At 40.9% G+C, this 17177-nt stretch overlaps 1 protein-coding gene across 1 annotated transcript in view; it reads left to right on the forward strand.

Moving 5' to 3' along the window:
- The window catches only part of ANKK1 (ankyrin repeat and kinase domain containing 1), a 111420-nt gene extending 107154 nt beyond the window's left edge, over positions 1-4266 (forward strand). The window contains exon 8 of the mRNA XM_089673076.1: positions 835-4266. Coding sequence (XP_089529202.1) covers positions 835-2141 — 1307 coding nt within the window. The 3' untranslated portion in view covers positions 2142-4266. The remainder of the gene's footprint in view (positions 1-834) is intronic.
- Positions 4267-17177: the final 12911 nt, after the last annotated feature.

A 17177-nucleotide genomic window follows, 5' to 3' on the forward strand; every position in this document is an offset into this window, starting at 1 on the left:
GCTTGCCGAGTCACCCTGAATAGGTAATTTAGTAAACTCAGAAGCCTGTTCCAGAGCCTCTGAGATTCCAGTGACACCTACTCATAATGATGGTGCAAGCGTGCAGTGGAAGCGGGAAGTAGTAGTGGGGGGCCCTAAGTCAACATTTGCATCTCAGAGCTCTATAGTGTGTAATTTCAGCTCTCCCCCTTTTCTAAATTTTTAGACAAGATTTATAAATTCAACATTTTGAATGGATATAGAATAGAGAAGATTGCAGATAGTCAGGTACAACATATGTAGGAGGATTTGTTTCATCTCTGCTTGTCACCTGAGTCCATTCACTTCACTGGGTATATGTAAGGGTTTACAAGCACTTTAAAGCAGACCTGCAAATTTGGCCATTAATAGCAAACTGAAAGGTTCTCTTGATATCCTAGTTCTTCTGCTATTGATGCTTACCTTTTATGAACTTCTTGGCTGACCTGTTTACCTGGCAGGGCCATGAGCAGAAAGTCCTGTGTAAGCTCAATTTTAGAGAAATGGGCCTCCACCTGACCTTGCATGACAGTGCGCAGGGCTGGAGATAGGCAGCTCAGTCACCAAATACTACATTGTAAGTTCAAGAGCAGAAGGTGATATACTCCCCCATTGCCGGGAATGAATATCAAAAATGTATTTAAGTAAACACTGAAATTCAAAATATGTGCTCACTGAAAATACACTTTACTTTCAAATTAATGTTCACATAATTAAATCTTCTCCCTGCTCATCAAAATGTTTCTTTTAATGAAAATAGGTATACAGAGAAAAGTTCAATAGCCTTTCTAAAACTGATTTCTTTTTTCCTAACAGAGATCTTAATTCATGAAATTTTACAAAACAACAGTGATAACATGTCCTGGGTAGATGAAAACAACTTCACACTTCTACACTTTGCAGTAGCTCAGGGAAACCTTGAGAAAGTAAACCATTTCCTCAGCCTGAATGCTAATGTTAATAGCCGTACGGTGAGTGGATATACACCGCTCATCTTGGCGGTGCAGAAAAAGCTCCCTGACATATGTACTATCTTAATAGAAAATGGAGCAGATGTGAATATAACTGATGAAGACAAATGGTCACCTCTGCATTTTTCAGCCCAGAGTGGAGATGATCGGATAGCACGTCTGCTGTTGGGTCATGGAGCTCACGTAGATGCAACGGAACGAGATAATTGGACAGCACTTCACCTGGCCTCTCAAAATGGTTTTGAAAATGTTGCCCGAGTCCTTTTCACCCGTCAGGCAAACCCAAATTGCCAAGAATCAGATGGGAAAACAGCTCTTCATATAGCTTCCTATTTTGGCCACTACAAACTTGTTAAACTTCTGATTAGCCAAGGAGCTGATCGAGACGCCAAGCAGAAGAATCTCAGGACTCCCCTTCACATTTCTGCTGACAGAGGCTATTTCCGAGTGGTACAGCATTTGATACAAAAGGGAGCAAATGTCAACTGTGTTGATCAAAGCCAATATAGCCCTTTACATATGGCGGCAGTAAAAGGCAATAGCATGATCTGCAAGCTCCTCATAAAGCATGGTGCTCAGGTCAACATAAAAAATAATCAGTGCTGGACGCCATTGCATCTTGCAATTTTTAAAGGACACACTGAAATAATATATTTACTTAAGGACAATGATGCTACCTTAGATGCTGAGGGAAATATGAAATGGACACCACTCCACCTGGCTGTACGCTACAGTGAAGACTCCATCATTTCTCTTCTCTTGAATTTCGGAGCTGACCCAAATGTTGCAGAAATGTCTGGCTGGACACCACTGCACCTTGCAGTGCAACGAAGTTCATTTGGCAATGTGATCAAACTCATTGAGAAGAAAGCTAATGTGGATGCTCAAAACAAGTTTGGTTGGACTCCGTTACACGTAGCAGTGCTAAATGCTAATGCAGCCATTGTAAAGACTCTTCTCCGGGCTAATGCCAAGCAGAATATAGAAGACAGTAGTGGTTGTACACCCTTGCAGCTGGCAGTAAGGAATCATAAACACAGCATTGCGACTCTCCTGGAGGGAGGTTCAGATACCTCTTCTGCCAGCTCAGAAGAAGTAAGTGAAGAACTGGGGCCTTACCTGGATTTCCAAGATTTAACTCTACAGAATTAGAGTTTCTAAAATTCATATTTCAACTTGAAAACTTGAGCATATATGTGAATTTACAGTTATGCAAATTTATATACTGTAGACTATCGATAGGTTATTAACTTGTTTAATGTAAAGAACTTACATTTAGTGTTGTTTTTTATTTCATTTCTTGTTAAGTATAGAAAAAGTACATGTGAACTTCAGATTTTATGTAAATGATTTGGAAAACCTTACACTATAGTATACAATGTTAAGATCATACTCCTTCTGAGAAGATATGCTATTGAGACACTTCCATCGATGCTTCCCTCCTGCTCACTCATGTGTCCCTCACCATGTCAAACAATTTTCCACTAAATTCAGTTACATGCATAAGCAGTAAGAGGTGTAGTTGGATGAAAATATTTAGTATCACGGTTGTGTTTTTCATAAAGATTTATAAACCATTGCTTAGAGCAAGGGTCTTCAAACGTTCTAAGCAAAAGGCCGGTCTACTGTCCTTCAGACTTTAGGGGGGCCGGACTGTGACGAGCGGAAGTAGAAAATGCCCTAACGTAAGTGAGAGAAAATAATTCCTCAGGCTTGGTGTACAGTAGTAGCAAAAAAGTACAAATTGCATTTGGCTAGTAGGAGGAGGGACAATGCCCCATCATTGTATTGGTGGGAGAAATAGTGCCCCATCATTAGTGTCAGTGGAAGAAATAGTGCCCCATCATTTATATCATTAAGAGGAATAGTGTTCCATTGTTGGTCTCAGTGGAAGAAACAGTGCCCCATTGTTGGTGTCAGTAGGAGGAATTGTGCCCCACTACTGATGTCAATAGAAGGAATGGTGCCTCAACCTAATCGACAGTAGGAGGAAAAGTGACCCGAGGGCCAGATAAAGGCAAGCAAAGGGCCACATCTGTCCTGTGAGCCGCAGTTTGGAGAACACTGACTTAGGGCATTAGTATTAGTGGCAGGCATCTCAAAGACACATTTGCAATTTTTGTTTGTGTTGTACAATTTTTCACCTTGTCTGATGTTCTCTTGACACTTAAAGGTTATCCTGCAGAATTGGGTAAAGATATGTCAATACTAGTGAGGTGTCACAAAGAACACTAGTTCAGAGAGAACTAACCATAATTTTTCTTCTATATAGACTTCTAAATAATAGATTGTAAAGCTCAATTGTAGTTGTCCTTGATATATTGTCTTCAATATCTCAATAATAATCCCACAGCCTAAGGGAGAAAGGGTTGAAGCCTATTGAAAAGGGTTATGTTTTAAATATGCCTAGTACATCATGATCCCTTTGTTAAAGTCCAAATAAATTTTCACAATTTTATATCCGCTTCTAACCCAACATAGCATAATGTCTTACTTTTTTTGTTTTGGAGTTGCTTTAAAATATCCTGATATGCTGACATCCTTCAGCACAGGCTTCCCCACACTGTATTGCAGAAAAGAAGATGAGGTGTGTCTGATCAAATCTATTACACTACAGAGTATGCCAGGTCTAATTGCGGTGTCTTTTATATTACCCAGCCATATTTAGACTCCTTGCAAAGTTTGCGTACCAGGAAAGTGTAGTTAAGACAGAAATTGAATTTGTTAGTACAGGGGCGGACTGACAACTCATGGGGCCCCCGGGCAATAGGGGACCATGGGGCCCCTGTGTCCTTGCCCAAACTCAAAAAAGCTTATGGAAAAGGTACCAGGGGCATCTCATGGGGCCCCCTACTGACCCCGGGCCCTTGGGCAGTGCCCGAGTTTCCAAATGGTCAGTCCGCCCCTGTGTTAGTACAATCTGACTGCATACCTATTTCTTCAACTTCAGTTGGGCTTTAAGTATTTGTTACTGTACATAAACGCACATGCAACTTACCACATAGGTGTGTACATGCAGGGCACATCTTAATTAAATATGTAAATATCATGTACATAATGTATGTATTGGCTCTGTATGTGTTTTAATGTATTGCTGTAACTAAGCTTTTTTCTATTCTTCAATAGTTGAGTCTTGTTAAATATTTGAAAAAAAAAATATAAAAATATGTACAATTCTTTCAATGCTTCAGTCGCTGATTGGAAGGAAATGATAAGCAGCTGTATACTTAAAATACTAAAATTAGAGGAAAATAAAAACGACAGTCTATTTCCCCTTTTTCGACTTTCTTCAATATTATTCTAGAATGCAAACCTTATGCTGGTGGAAGGTTGTAGGGCAATGTACATTGGGTTATAAGAGCAGTGACCATGGATTAGCAGGGCAGCGGACAGGAGCCAGCAGTTCAGTGTGCAATGGGTCAGCAGGGCAGAGAATGAAATATTAGCAGGGCAGTATACAGGTGGTCAGTAAAGTTATGCACTTGTGGATTTAAAACACCCATGCATCATACATATTAGGAGGTGAATAGCCAGGGAGTCAATGGTTCTGGGTGTTTTGGTAGATCATAGACTTATTAACAACATACAAACCCAAGCTGTAGTTTCTAAAGCAAGCAAAAAAAATTTCTGGTATTAAAAGAGGTAAAGACTCCAGAGAGAAGAACATATTTTCCCCCTGTATAAATCATTAGTAAACACCTCATCTAGAATATGCAGTTCAGTTTTGAGCACAAGTTCACAAAAAGGATATTGAGGAACTGGAGAAAGTGCAGAGAAGGGCAACCAAACTGATAAGAGGCATGGAGGAGCTCAGCTGGGAGGAAAGATTAGAGGAACTGAATCTATTCTCTCTTGAGAAATGGAAATTAAGGGAGATATGATCACCAAGTGATCATACACAAGTGGTCTATATACTTAACTCATTGTTGAGTTATTTATATTTCAGGTTATTACAGAGGGCAAGAAGGCAATCTTTATGTCTGGTTGAAAAGAGATTTAACCTCCACATAAGGAAAGGCTTCTTCACAGTAAGTATAAAGATTACAGCATATTAGCACAAAGAGTCAATACAGTCCCAGCAGCTGGAAAACTAAACCTCCCTGGGCAGATGAAAATATATAAAACACCCTTGACCCAGAACGGTTTCCACACACACACACATATATATATATATATATATATATATATATATATATATATATATCACAACTATACAACTGTATCACAAGAAAAGTTCCCTTTACTTGAAGTTCTTCACAGTAAGAGCTGTGAATATGTGGAACAGACTCCCTCAAAAACTAGCTCTGGCCAGCTCAGTAGAGTAGGAAAAACTGGATGCTTTCCTAAATGCAGAAAATATATCTGTATATAACATTTATCGGTATGAATACCAGAGTTGGTTGTTCCATGGAATATTTGATTGTCTCATGGGAGATCAGGAACAATTTTTTTCCCTTGCTGGAGCAAACTGGATCATGCTTTATTGCATCATGTGGATATAGGATTGTGTATATGTAAGTGTTCTACATTCTTTATTTATTGGTAAACTTTTGTGATTTTACAACTTGACTAACTGTAACTTTGTAAAAAGCATAATGCAAAACAAAAAAAAATGTGCTATGTGAATGGAAACACACTCTTTTCTGCTTTTGATATTTAGATGTGTTTTTTAAAAAAAAAAAAAAAAACTCATACTGATAATATTTCAGACGTGAGGATGCCAAGGGACAGTCCCTCGCCAAAGCGTGGAGGAGGAGAAGAGGAGAGCACTGGCTGTCGGGGGAGCAGAATTACTGATTCCCAGTACCTTAGGCGTAAAAAACCCCCCCCAAAAAATTTAGCCCTTGCAGAGCAGAGAAAGCCTCACTGCAAGGTAGGAATTTTCTTTTCCACAGAGATAGGCTTTAAAGAGAGGATTTGGTAACCATGAGAATGGGATATTGAAAACCACTCTGTGCACAGATAGGCAGGCATGGTGAGAGCTTTGGATTGCCATGGATTTTGGGATCGAAAGGCATTTTGCTACCAACTCATTTATACGCCACATATCATTCCAAACAAAATAATGTCTATTGCCCTGACTACTTTGCTCAGATTTGTTCCAGCATGGTCAACCACTTTGCTCAAATTATTATCAAAATAACACGAGTAAAATGTGTCAAAACCAGGAGCCTAAAAATGCAGAATAAATCAATTTTAAACTACGATTGTTTATTTGGTTTTGCACAGACATATAGCAATACAGCACATTATTATCTGATTTGCCAAATACTATCTCATCCAGTTATACAACTTAAAAGAGAAGTACAGCCAACGCTCTTTTGGCTGTACTTCTCCTGTACTTCTCCTGAGGTTCTCAGGATTGCAGTTCATTCTACACTCTTGTGACCCGTTTTTAGCTCACAGCAACTTAGGTCGGGATTCACCCCAGAGTCTGGAGCGGCACCTTGATTGGTCTCTCAGTGAACAGCTTAGAGCCCCTCCACAGCCCAGTGCTCCAGTGAACATGGGGGGGCAGTACAGATAGTGGTGACTGCCAGTCACCGCTCTCTGCCAGTCACCACTCTCTTCTCAGAGTGACTGTAAGAACTTAGCAATCAGCGGTCATGTGATTGCTGAGTTCTCACCCTTAGAGGCAGCAGGGGACAGATGCAGAATCGAACCGAAGCTGCATCCACCTAGGTAGGCAAAATTGGGGGAAAAAACTAAACCCCTACTTCTCTATTAAGTGAGGTTCTCAGAGTATCCTAAAAACTAACTAAAACCACAATTAATCAGAGATGGATAATGTTTCTATCATATTGATGATATGTCATGTAAAGATACAGACAGTGCCCTTTTCAGCAGGTAAAGGGTCCCTGAACAGGTGTGAAGCTGTTTAGAGGCAGATGGATGTTGCCCACAAATGAGAGTATGTCTTTGCTCCTATTTGCTATGAAAGCAGCTTGAAGCCTGATGCCTGGGGGCATGTGTCCAGTCCAGTGTGGCCCAAACAGCCAGGTTGCAAAAGGTTGACATCTGAGAGTTGGAGAGTGTGAAGGGACAGAGGTACCTCTGTTTTATCAAACTGGTTTGTCTGAGCTAGGTAAAAAGTAGTCTAAATGACCAGACAACAGGTCTAGTTTGGTGAATAAAGGAACTAGTTCAAAGCAGGACTAGAGGAAATTTCTCCTCTAAGGAGGAATACACAGAGCATTCCAACAATATGGCACAAAGGCTGAAAGATGTTTGCGTTCATTGTTATGCTAAACAACCCCATGGAGGTCAGGACACTGTTTTAGCTTGGCATTTTGATAAGTGGGCAAAGAGCCTTAAAACGCATTTGGAGAATTCATTAAATTATTTGTGCCATTTTCCTGGTAGTGTGGCTCTTAAACAGCCCTGAGTTAGATTTAAAAAAGGCCTTACTCCCAGTTCTGGTAGGTTTACCAAAACATTCAACAGATCCAGGTAGTTTGAGCCACTTTGGCTGCACAAAATTTTAAAAGAATTACCTCCAGTTTATAGATAACAAAACTATAAGTAATTAAGACCAACTCTAAGTTGGTGTACAGAGACAGGCCATCCCACAATTTCCTAACAGTGATGCTGACAGTGGGCAGAGACCCATCAGGGCTTCTCACTGCAATTGAAAACAGGCAGCAGGCTTATTCCATAGTCAGCAGTCTATTTGCTATGGAATATAGTTACTGCCTGCTTTCAATTGCAAGGGAAGCTTATCTGATTGGGAACAAGTCTTCCCCCACCCAGTTAAAAAAACTCTTTAGCCATTGCTCTGTCTGTGAGACAGCTGCATTGGTATAAAGGAAACACAGCTGCACTGAGGATGGAAGATCCCTCTGGACACTCTGGCCACACCACATAATGGGAGAGGTTCTTGGGGTGAAACTGGGCACTTTTGTGCCAGCAGATTGGCACGTTGTTGCTCATTGTGATTGACAATAGAACCACATTGCTGGACTATATGATTGATGTTGAATTTACATCATGAGACATGATTATTATTATCTTTTCTATATGGTCAGGAAAGAGGAAGCAGAAAACATGTAGCCCCCACTCCACAGCTTACCAGATCACATGCTCTGAAGAAAACAAACAAAAACATTACAAAAAATGGTATAGTCTCTCCTCAAAATCCACACCAGACCCTTGTCTTATATACGTGTCCAGTGAAGATTTTGAGGAGGCCCCAGGGAAAAAAACAAAACAAAAAATGGTATGGGTTCCCCTCAAAATACAGGTCTTTTTCCTCGATGCAGGTCTGATATGGATTTTGACTGGAACCCTATGCCAAAAAAACAAAGCAAAAAAAATGTGCATGGGGTCACCCTACAAATTCATACCTATGTCCAGGCATGCTGCCTCATCCACACATGCATGGCACGATGGGTATGAGGATCTGCAGAGATGGGGGTGACGGATCCAATTTGGAAGCCCCCTGAGCCTGTACATAATACCCCAAGTTACTAATTCATAAAAAAAAGCCAGAGCAAATATAAAAAGGCAGACACAGTTGAAAAAGTATTTTATTAAAAAAAAAGTACACAATGGGTCACAAAGCAGATCCAACTTCTGTCACGATGAACAATTCTCTGCTGACCTACTGGCGCAATGAGCCATGTTATTTGGAATGTATTTTTTATATTTCCCTTTAAGCCACAATGAGCTCCGTTTATGTGGTTTGCTTTTTGTCCGTTTTGAAGTGCTTTTCGCAGTTCGTTTTGCATTTTTCTACACACGTTTTTTGCTGCATTTTGTTCAGCTCTTCTTTTTAAAGTGGAGGTTTTTGTTTGCTGGGCAGAATAAAAATGCAAAATGCAAAACGCTGCAAAATTTCAGCACTACGATGCATTTCAGCAGATTCTCCATTGAACTCTATTGTAGCAAAAACTCTGCTTTTTGCTTTTAAAAAAGTCCCTGACCCTTTCCAAAAACTCAGCAGCTCAAAAAAGCATAGATGTGAACATGTTCCATAGGAAACCATGTTAAACGGACTGTAGTGCTTTTCTGCAAAAAGCACTAAAAAATGCATTGGTGTGAACGGAGCCTAAAAGACCAAATTCTCATTGCACTGTATTTTCAAAAATAAAACGTTTCATTAGTACAAGTCCCTCATGGCAGTGTCCAGCCACTCATGCTCTTTTATACCAAAAGCTTACAAATTTATTGCTTCAAAAACAACCCAAAAAATTACAAAACTCAGCTCCCATGGACTTTAGTGAAGTTTGGATGCTATGTTTGAGGTTTGAAGATTTTTTTTCTGCAAACATCCAGAGAACAGAACTTTGCTATGTTTGTTCATCACTATCTTTAGTACCCAGTAGTCCATTGGAATGTAAGACACCCACACATTTACTTCCTTGAAATCTATGACACATACACTATATTGCCAAAAGTATCGGAATGCCTGCCTTTACACACTTGAACTTTAATGGCATCCCAGTCTTAGTCTGTAGGGTTCAATATTGAGTTGGTCCACCCTCTGCAGCTATAACAGCTTCAACTCTTCTGGGAAGGCTGTCCACAAGGTTTAGGAGGGTGTCTATGAGAATGTTTGACCATTCTTCCAAAAGCACATTTGTGAGGTCAGGCACTGATGTTGGACGAGAAGGCTTGGCTTACAGTCTCCACTCTAATTCATCCCAAAGGTGTTCTGTTGGGTTGAGGTCAGGACTCTGTTCAGGCCAGTGAAGTTCCTCCACTTCAAACTCGCTCATCCATGTCTTTATAGACCTTGCTTTTTGCACTGGTGCACAGTCATGTTGGAACATTAAGGGGCCATCCCCAAACTGTTCCCACAAAGTTGGCAGCATGAACTTGTCCAAAATGTCTTGGTATGCTGATGCCTTAGGAGTTCCCTTCACTGGAACTAATGGACCAAGCCCAACCCCTGAAAAAAAACCCCACTCCATAATCCCCCCTCCACCAAACCTTACACTTGGCACAATGCAGTCAGGTAAGTACCATTCCCCTGGCAACCAAGACACGTCCATCAGATTGCCAGACAAAGAAATGTGATTCATCACTCCAGAGCACATGTCTCCACTGCTCTAGACTCCAGTGGTGGCATGCTCTACACCACAGCATCTGACATTTTGCATTGCACTTGGTGATGTAAGGCTCGGATGCAGCTGCTCGGCCATGGAAACCCATTCCATGAAGCTCTCTACACACTGTTGTTGTGCTAATCTGAAGGCCACATAAAGTTTGGAGGTCTTTAGCTATTGACTCTGCAGACAGTTGCTGACTTCTACGCACTGTGTGCTTCAGCATGCAGCCTACCACTTTTTCACAGAAGGACTTTTTGCACAGGTGGCAACCTATCACAGTACCACGCTTGAATTCGCTGAGCTACTGAGAGCGACCCATTTTTTCACAAATGTTTGTAGAAGCAGTCTGCATGCCTAGGTGCTTGATTTTATACACCTGTGGCCATAGAGGTGATTGAAACACATGAATCCAATGATTTGGAGGGGTTTCCCAATACTTTTACAGGAAACACTGTCAGTACAGGAAACATCCACATCATCACTGCTTGCAAGCAGCAAGGTACCATGGGAGTATCTAGAAATTGAAAGCAAACCAGGGGAATGAGCAGAGGAAAAGCTGCAAAGCATGGAGGGATACTATAAAATTGGTGATAGAGATAGCCAGCAGACAGGCAGCACTCACAGCATGAAAGATATTTTTCAAGTAAACCTTGTATTGGATTGCCAAAAATAACTATAATTTGCATTTGCTATTAAAATGCTGATTCTTAAAAAGAGGTGAGATGGAGGTTGACAGTTATCAACACAAAATCATGTTTGCAGACCATGCCACTGTCCTGTTAACTAATGCCATTTTCTTTACTCCTAACCTCTTTCCAATGCTTCAAAAATTTGGTTCAGTCTTGGGACTCACCAGTGATCAAGCAAATCAAATGAGTTTACATATCCCATTCCCCTCTTCTGCTAAATCAACTGAAAAACAACTTTTGCAGTTATCTGAGTTACCTCCAAGCCCCCCGATTTAGGTTTACACCTCACCCCAGACTAAAACATTTTATATCAGGCCAATTACCCCCACTTTTTCAGACAACTCTTTGGCTTACTACACTAATGTAAAGATTACCCTATTTCCTGGTTAGGCAAAATCAAGGCTATAAAGGAGATAATAGCACTATAATCCCATATACTCCAGTTCAAATTCAAGGGGCAAAGTAGACCTAGAACAGCAAGGCACATCCTATATTGGCCTAAAGGCTATGTGGGCCTAGCACTACCACACATTCATACATATTGCCATGCCTCATTTTTGGTCTGATTACTAATGTTCTACATAACCTCAGAGATGCCACTTTGAGTGTCTACTGAGGAATATTTCTGCTCCCCCCTTTGGAGTGTACAACTTTCCATGGCTGTCCAGGAAGGATAGAGGCTGAACCACTAACCAATCTCTCCCCTCTTATTTCATTCCTTGGGTAAATGAGATAGGGTTAAGGGAATGGGGAGACCCAATCATTCTGGGCCAATCCTCTCTTCTCCTTGGGTATGTCACATCATTTGACATATGCTTGGTGGATGCAAGACAAACTCACCACAACACATCTTAACCTCCTTTAAAAGCTTATATAAGCATGGCAAGGTAATGTATTTTGACTATTTGAAATATGCAAGCTCAACAAACAAAATATCCATATGGTTACCATGCTAACAAAAAAATGTTGTTGCATCTCTGAACTGTTATGCCACTGGCCAAACTATATGAAGCTGAGGACTTTTTTTTATCACAGTTCCACTCCGCATACAACTGTGCTGCTGCTACATGAGCTCACCCACTGAACTCTTGGATTCTTCATTGTCCTTTCAGACTCATCTACTAGCCCATCATGAGTGGTGAGTGAACATTTTAGCTTCAGAGATTGCCCCCTCCCAGACTCTCTTATAGTATTTTTTTATGTCTCCTGTAGCCCCCCAATTTTACACTTTTTATTAGTCAACACAGTTTGTAACTCATCACTGCATGCCTTGAAGCACCCATCTGAGGGATCCTGTTCTCTCTCCATCTTTGTAGCATCTCTTCTTCCACTTCTACTTCCACGTCTTACCAAAGTGTTCAGCTCTTTGACTAACAACTTTTACATGGCCCACTAAAGGATAATATCACAGTCCTCCCTAAAGAGGAGAAAGACCTATGCACCAGTTACAACCCAATCTTTCTCTAAAATATAAAACTGAAACTAATCATGAAAATAGTCGTCTAGTCCAATACCCCATATCTCCAGTTTTCAACTAGAGTGGCCTTGCCTAAATAGGCAATATATGAAAGCTGTAATAAAACATATTGGCCTAGCAGATAGCATAATCACAGTTTCCTTCAGCCTCAGTAATCATCACAAGGGTCTTATCCAAGCTCTTTCCTGATCTCTAATGGCAACCAACAAGGCTTCCCACATTTGACCCTTTTCTTTGTAGTTTCATTAGAATTTTTTCTATGCAAAGTGATATCCAACCCAAATATCAAAGGCTTGCAAGTAGGGGAGCACCATTATAAAATAGACTTATAATTAAAATCTGCCTCCTCCACATCCTGTCATGGGAGTCCAGCATTCCCCAGTATACCCAAATATCATGCAGTTTGCCATGTAATTAAACCGATGGACGTGCAGACATGGCAGTACCATCATTTTTAAAAATTCAACTCAAATTTCCCTCTGAATGAACTTGTGTTGTGCTACCCACATATCTCAGAACAGCTGAAAGCACACCCAGTGGACGGAACCTCTATGCAAACCTGCTTCCAGGTCTTCCAAAAATATAATCTCTCCCCAGACCATTCTCCTCTATATTTAATTCTAGGGAATCCAAAGTTGATTTGGAGCACAATGGATGGCCTGTTCCAGTACTTACTAGCGAAAAAACAATTCTTACAGGCTTCCCATTTTATCCATTCAGGACAATGGACAGTGGTGAATGTACTGACAACCTCCACTTTTTAAACTAACCCTATGGAAAGTCCTGCAACTCAGACACATTCTAACTTCCTACCTTTCTCAGTATTATTCTCAAAATCACTTACTACCTTCAAAATACTTTGCGCTGATCAAGACCCACTTTGACACTCCCTTCTCTATACTTTACTCTTAACCTAAGAGGGGCTAATGGGCCTTAACCAATTGCCCTCCTGAGGATTTACCCCCCTTAATGACCAGGCCTCTTTTTGCTACTCGGCGCTGCACTAATTCAACTAATAATTGCGCGGTCATGCAATGCTGTACCAAAACGAAATTTACGTCCTTTTTTTCACACAAATAGAGATTTCTTTTGGTGGTATTTGATCACCTGTGTGCTTTTTATTTTTCGCGCTATAAACAAAAAAAGACTAAAAATTTTGAAGAAAAACAATATTTTTTACTTTAGGCTATAAAAAATATATAGTAAACTCAAAGTTAGTTATACATTTAGACCAAAATGTATTCTGCTACATGTTTTTGGTAAAAAAATCCCAATAAGTGTATATTGATTGCTTTGTGCGAAAGAGGGTTAGGAGGGCCTGATCCTTAGAGCTTACACTCTAAGAGGTATGTAAAAGACCAGGATGTACTAGACCAGTGGTCGGCAAGCCGCGGCTCGCGAGCCACATGCGGCTCTTTACAAACTTAAATGCGGCTCTTCTGTGTGCCGGGCACCAGCTCCCCTCCCTCCTCTCGGGCGGCCGCCCCCTCCCCTCCCTCCTCTCGGGCGGCCGCTCCCCTCCCTCCTCTCGGGCGGCCGCCCCAAAAGTCAGGACTCTGCAGCTGTCAGGATGTAGGCGGGGCAGCCAGGATGTAGGCGGGGCAGCGTGACGAACTCCTCTCCTCTCACAGTCCGCCCTGAAGACCAGAACGGCGCGGGAACACGGCGAGAGGAACGCGCGGAGCAAAGGTAAGTGAATTGACACAGGGGGGACTTACTATATGGGGGATGAATTACTATATGGGGGATGAATTACTATATGGGGAATGAATTATTATGGGGGATGAATTACTATGGGGGATGAATTACTATATGAGGGATGAATTAATATGGGGAATGAATTACTATATGGGGGATGAATTACTAGGGGGGATGAATTACTATGGGGGATTAATTACTATGGGGGATGAATTACTATATGGGGGATTAATTACTATATGGGGGATGAATTACTATGGGGGATGAATTACTATGGGGGATGAATTACTATGGGGAATGAATTACTATATGGGGGATGAATTACTATATGGGGGATGAATTACTATATGGGGGATGAATTGCTATGGGGGATGAATTGCTATACGGGAGATGAATTACTATGGGGGATGAATTACTATGGGGGATGAATTACTATGGGGGATGAATTACTATATGGGGGATGAATTACTATGGGGGATGAATTACTATATGGGAGATGTATTTTCAGTTTTAAAAATGTGGCTCTCAAAATAAATTTCAATCGTGGTTTTGGCGAGATTTGGCTCAGTTGAAAAAAAAGGTTGCCCACCACTGTACTAGACCGCTGGTGCTCGCCAGTTCACCAAAAGGTATCGTGGCACTAGTACTGGCACTCTGCTGCATATGAGAGTCATCAAAATTTACCGGCAAGTGCTAACAGAGATCAGGCCTGATTCTCCCAACACTGCGGTTTTGGGTGCAATGTATTAAATGACAGTGACCTACTGACACTGCACTTGCTGGGGGAGAAGGATGGGAGAAGGGGGGGGGGTAAGTGTAGGGGCTAAATGCAGGTGCTGGCAGGTGCCGGGGCTGATCCCGCTAACGCTGCGTTTTTGTGGATGCTATACTAATGTGAACACTGGTATAGCGCTGATCTGATCAAAGATATTGATCTGTTCAGACACTATACTAGCAATGGAGGTTAATTGTGTATGAGTGTCTTCCTGGTAATCAAGGGGTTAAATGTGATTATTGGTGTACTGACGGGCAATCTGACGCTATCTGGGAGGTGCATGAAAACCACGGGAGCGTGACTCACGTATATATATGTGTGAATTTGCGCACCTGTGCCGCCCTGTAGCAGTATTTCTACTATAGGGCGGTCAGGAAGCGGTTACAGAAGCGGTTTGTGTTACTTTAACTGACAATTGCGCAGTCATGCAACGCTGTACCAAAATTAAATTTACATCTTTTTTTCCCCATAAATTGAACTTTCTTTTGGTGGTTTTTGATCGCCTGTGCGGTTTTTATTTTTTTGCGCTATGAAAAAAAGGCTGACAATTTTGAGAAAACAAAACAATATTTTGGACTTTTTGCTATAAAACACATCCAGTAAAAAAATTTAAAAATCAAATTTCATCATAAATTTTGGCCAAAATGTATTCTACGACATGTCTTTGCTAAAAAAAAAAATCCCAATACGTATAAATTAATTGGTTTACGTGAAAGTTAAGGAGTTTAGAAATGGCGGTATAGATACTGGAATTTTTTTTATACTAATAATAGTGGCGATCAGTGACTTATGGCGGGACTGCGGGACTGCATTCTGACACTGGGGGGAACTGACTTGGGGTCACTGACATCCAATACAGTGATCAGTACAACAAAAAAAACACTGACACTGTACTAATGGCACTGGGGAGGAAGGGGTTAACTTCTGGAGACAATCAAAGGGTTAACTGTGTGAGGGGAGTGTTTTACTAGGGGGCGGGGGTTGTACCTCTCTATTACACACTGTCCCGGAAGGCTGTGACCAGCGATCCCGGAACAGTGAGCTGAAAGCTGACAGGGAGGAAAGCTCCATTGAAAACAATGCAGTCTTCCTCTCTGTCAGTGATTGCCGGCAATCGCCGGGCTCTGGCGGGTAATCACCGGCTGGGACCCGGTGATTGACATCCATGGCCGTGATCGGTGCCGCTGATATGGCAGGCGCGCACCCCCTACCCCAGAATGCAGGATCACGTATATATATGTAGCAGTATATGTACTGCGGGTGGTCCCCTAGTGGTTAATATATACAAGATTCCAAGAAACAACCATAAAATCCTCTCTTGATGGTACAAAGCTCAAACGTTATCCACAAATATTACTCAGAAGTATCTGATACATGCTGGTGCTGCAGCACCAGGGGAAGGGGGGGAATCAATCCTCCATGTGTTCCAGTCCTGCTTAAAACTTGAACCCTTTTGACAGAGATGTTTCCCAGAAAAATTACTAAACAAAACCCGCACAAGCTGATGGCTGCTATTGCAGCCATCAGCTTGTGATTAAAGGTTCCCTCTTTGGACGTACATAGTACATAGTACATCCAAAGAGCTGAACTACATAAATCGTCCCTCCACCTGATAAAAACTAAAAAACAAGACCCAGAACTTCAATGCTTTTCCACATCTCCTGTAGTTACCGAGTTGCAAAATGATAATGCAACCTCTTCCAGATAAAAGACAATACTCCAAACTTAGTTTTCAAGGCTTTACTCCACCACAATTCTTCACAAATATACCAAATTGTACTTGTCACTTTATCTTTGTAGATCAATGAATGGTTTTACGGTGTGTACCAGGTTACTGTATTTAGCATATAAAGGAAAGCATTAGTAATAAGTCTGCATATTTTTTAAACATCCTAAATTATTCTGCTATCTTTATATATGGTATTTAATGCCTTTAAAATCTCTTATGACTAATGGTTTATATAAGAGTAAACTTTCTAATAACTTTTAGATCAGTTGTGGCTGCTATTTGCACTTGTCAATTTTGGCCTGTTACTGCCTGATAGAAAAAAAAACTGGTGTTGCAACAAAAACTAAATAAACTTGAAAGAAAAGTTTTTTTTTTTAACTTTTCTTTCAAGTTGAGATAAATCAGATTAGGGTGCTTTGGCTGTATTTAGGCCAAGATAAATGCAACCATTAAAAGTATGTGATGGCAGAATATGGTGTCACTAACGCTGTCTATGAAAATCAAACCATTCCGTAACATCTTATACCGCTTATAGGCATCTTTGAAGCATTTCATTTAAAGGACTGATGGTTTTTCTTTGTCACCCGCAAAGTCACATTAAAAGATCCTCTCAGTTCAGTATTTATGATTATTTTTATATTTATTTATGCTTTGCTAAATGTCCCCATGGAAGGGGGTAAAGGGAAAAAAATTACTTGAAAATAAAATGCTCCCTATCACAGAGTGGTTTTAATCAATACTGTTATTAAATAAAAGTTATCAATGGTGCA

The sequence above is a fragment of the Staurois parvus genome, unplaced genomic scaffold, assembly GCF_062004578.1.
Source record: "Staurois parvus isolate SC_StPar_1 unplaced genomic scaffold, SC_StPar_1.0 ptg000135l, whole genome shotgun sequence".
In the NCBI taxonomy this organism is placed as follows: domain Eukaryota; kingdom Metazoa; phylum Chordata; class Amphibia; order Anura; family Ranidae; genus Staurois; species Staurois parvus.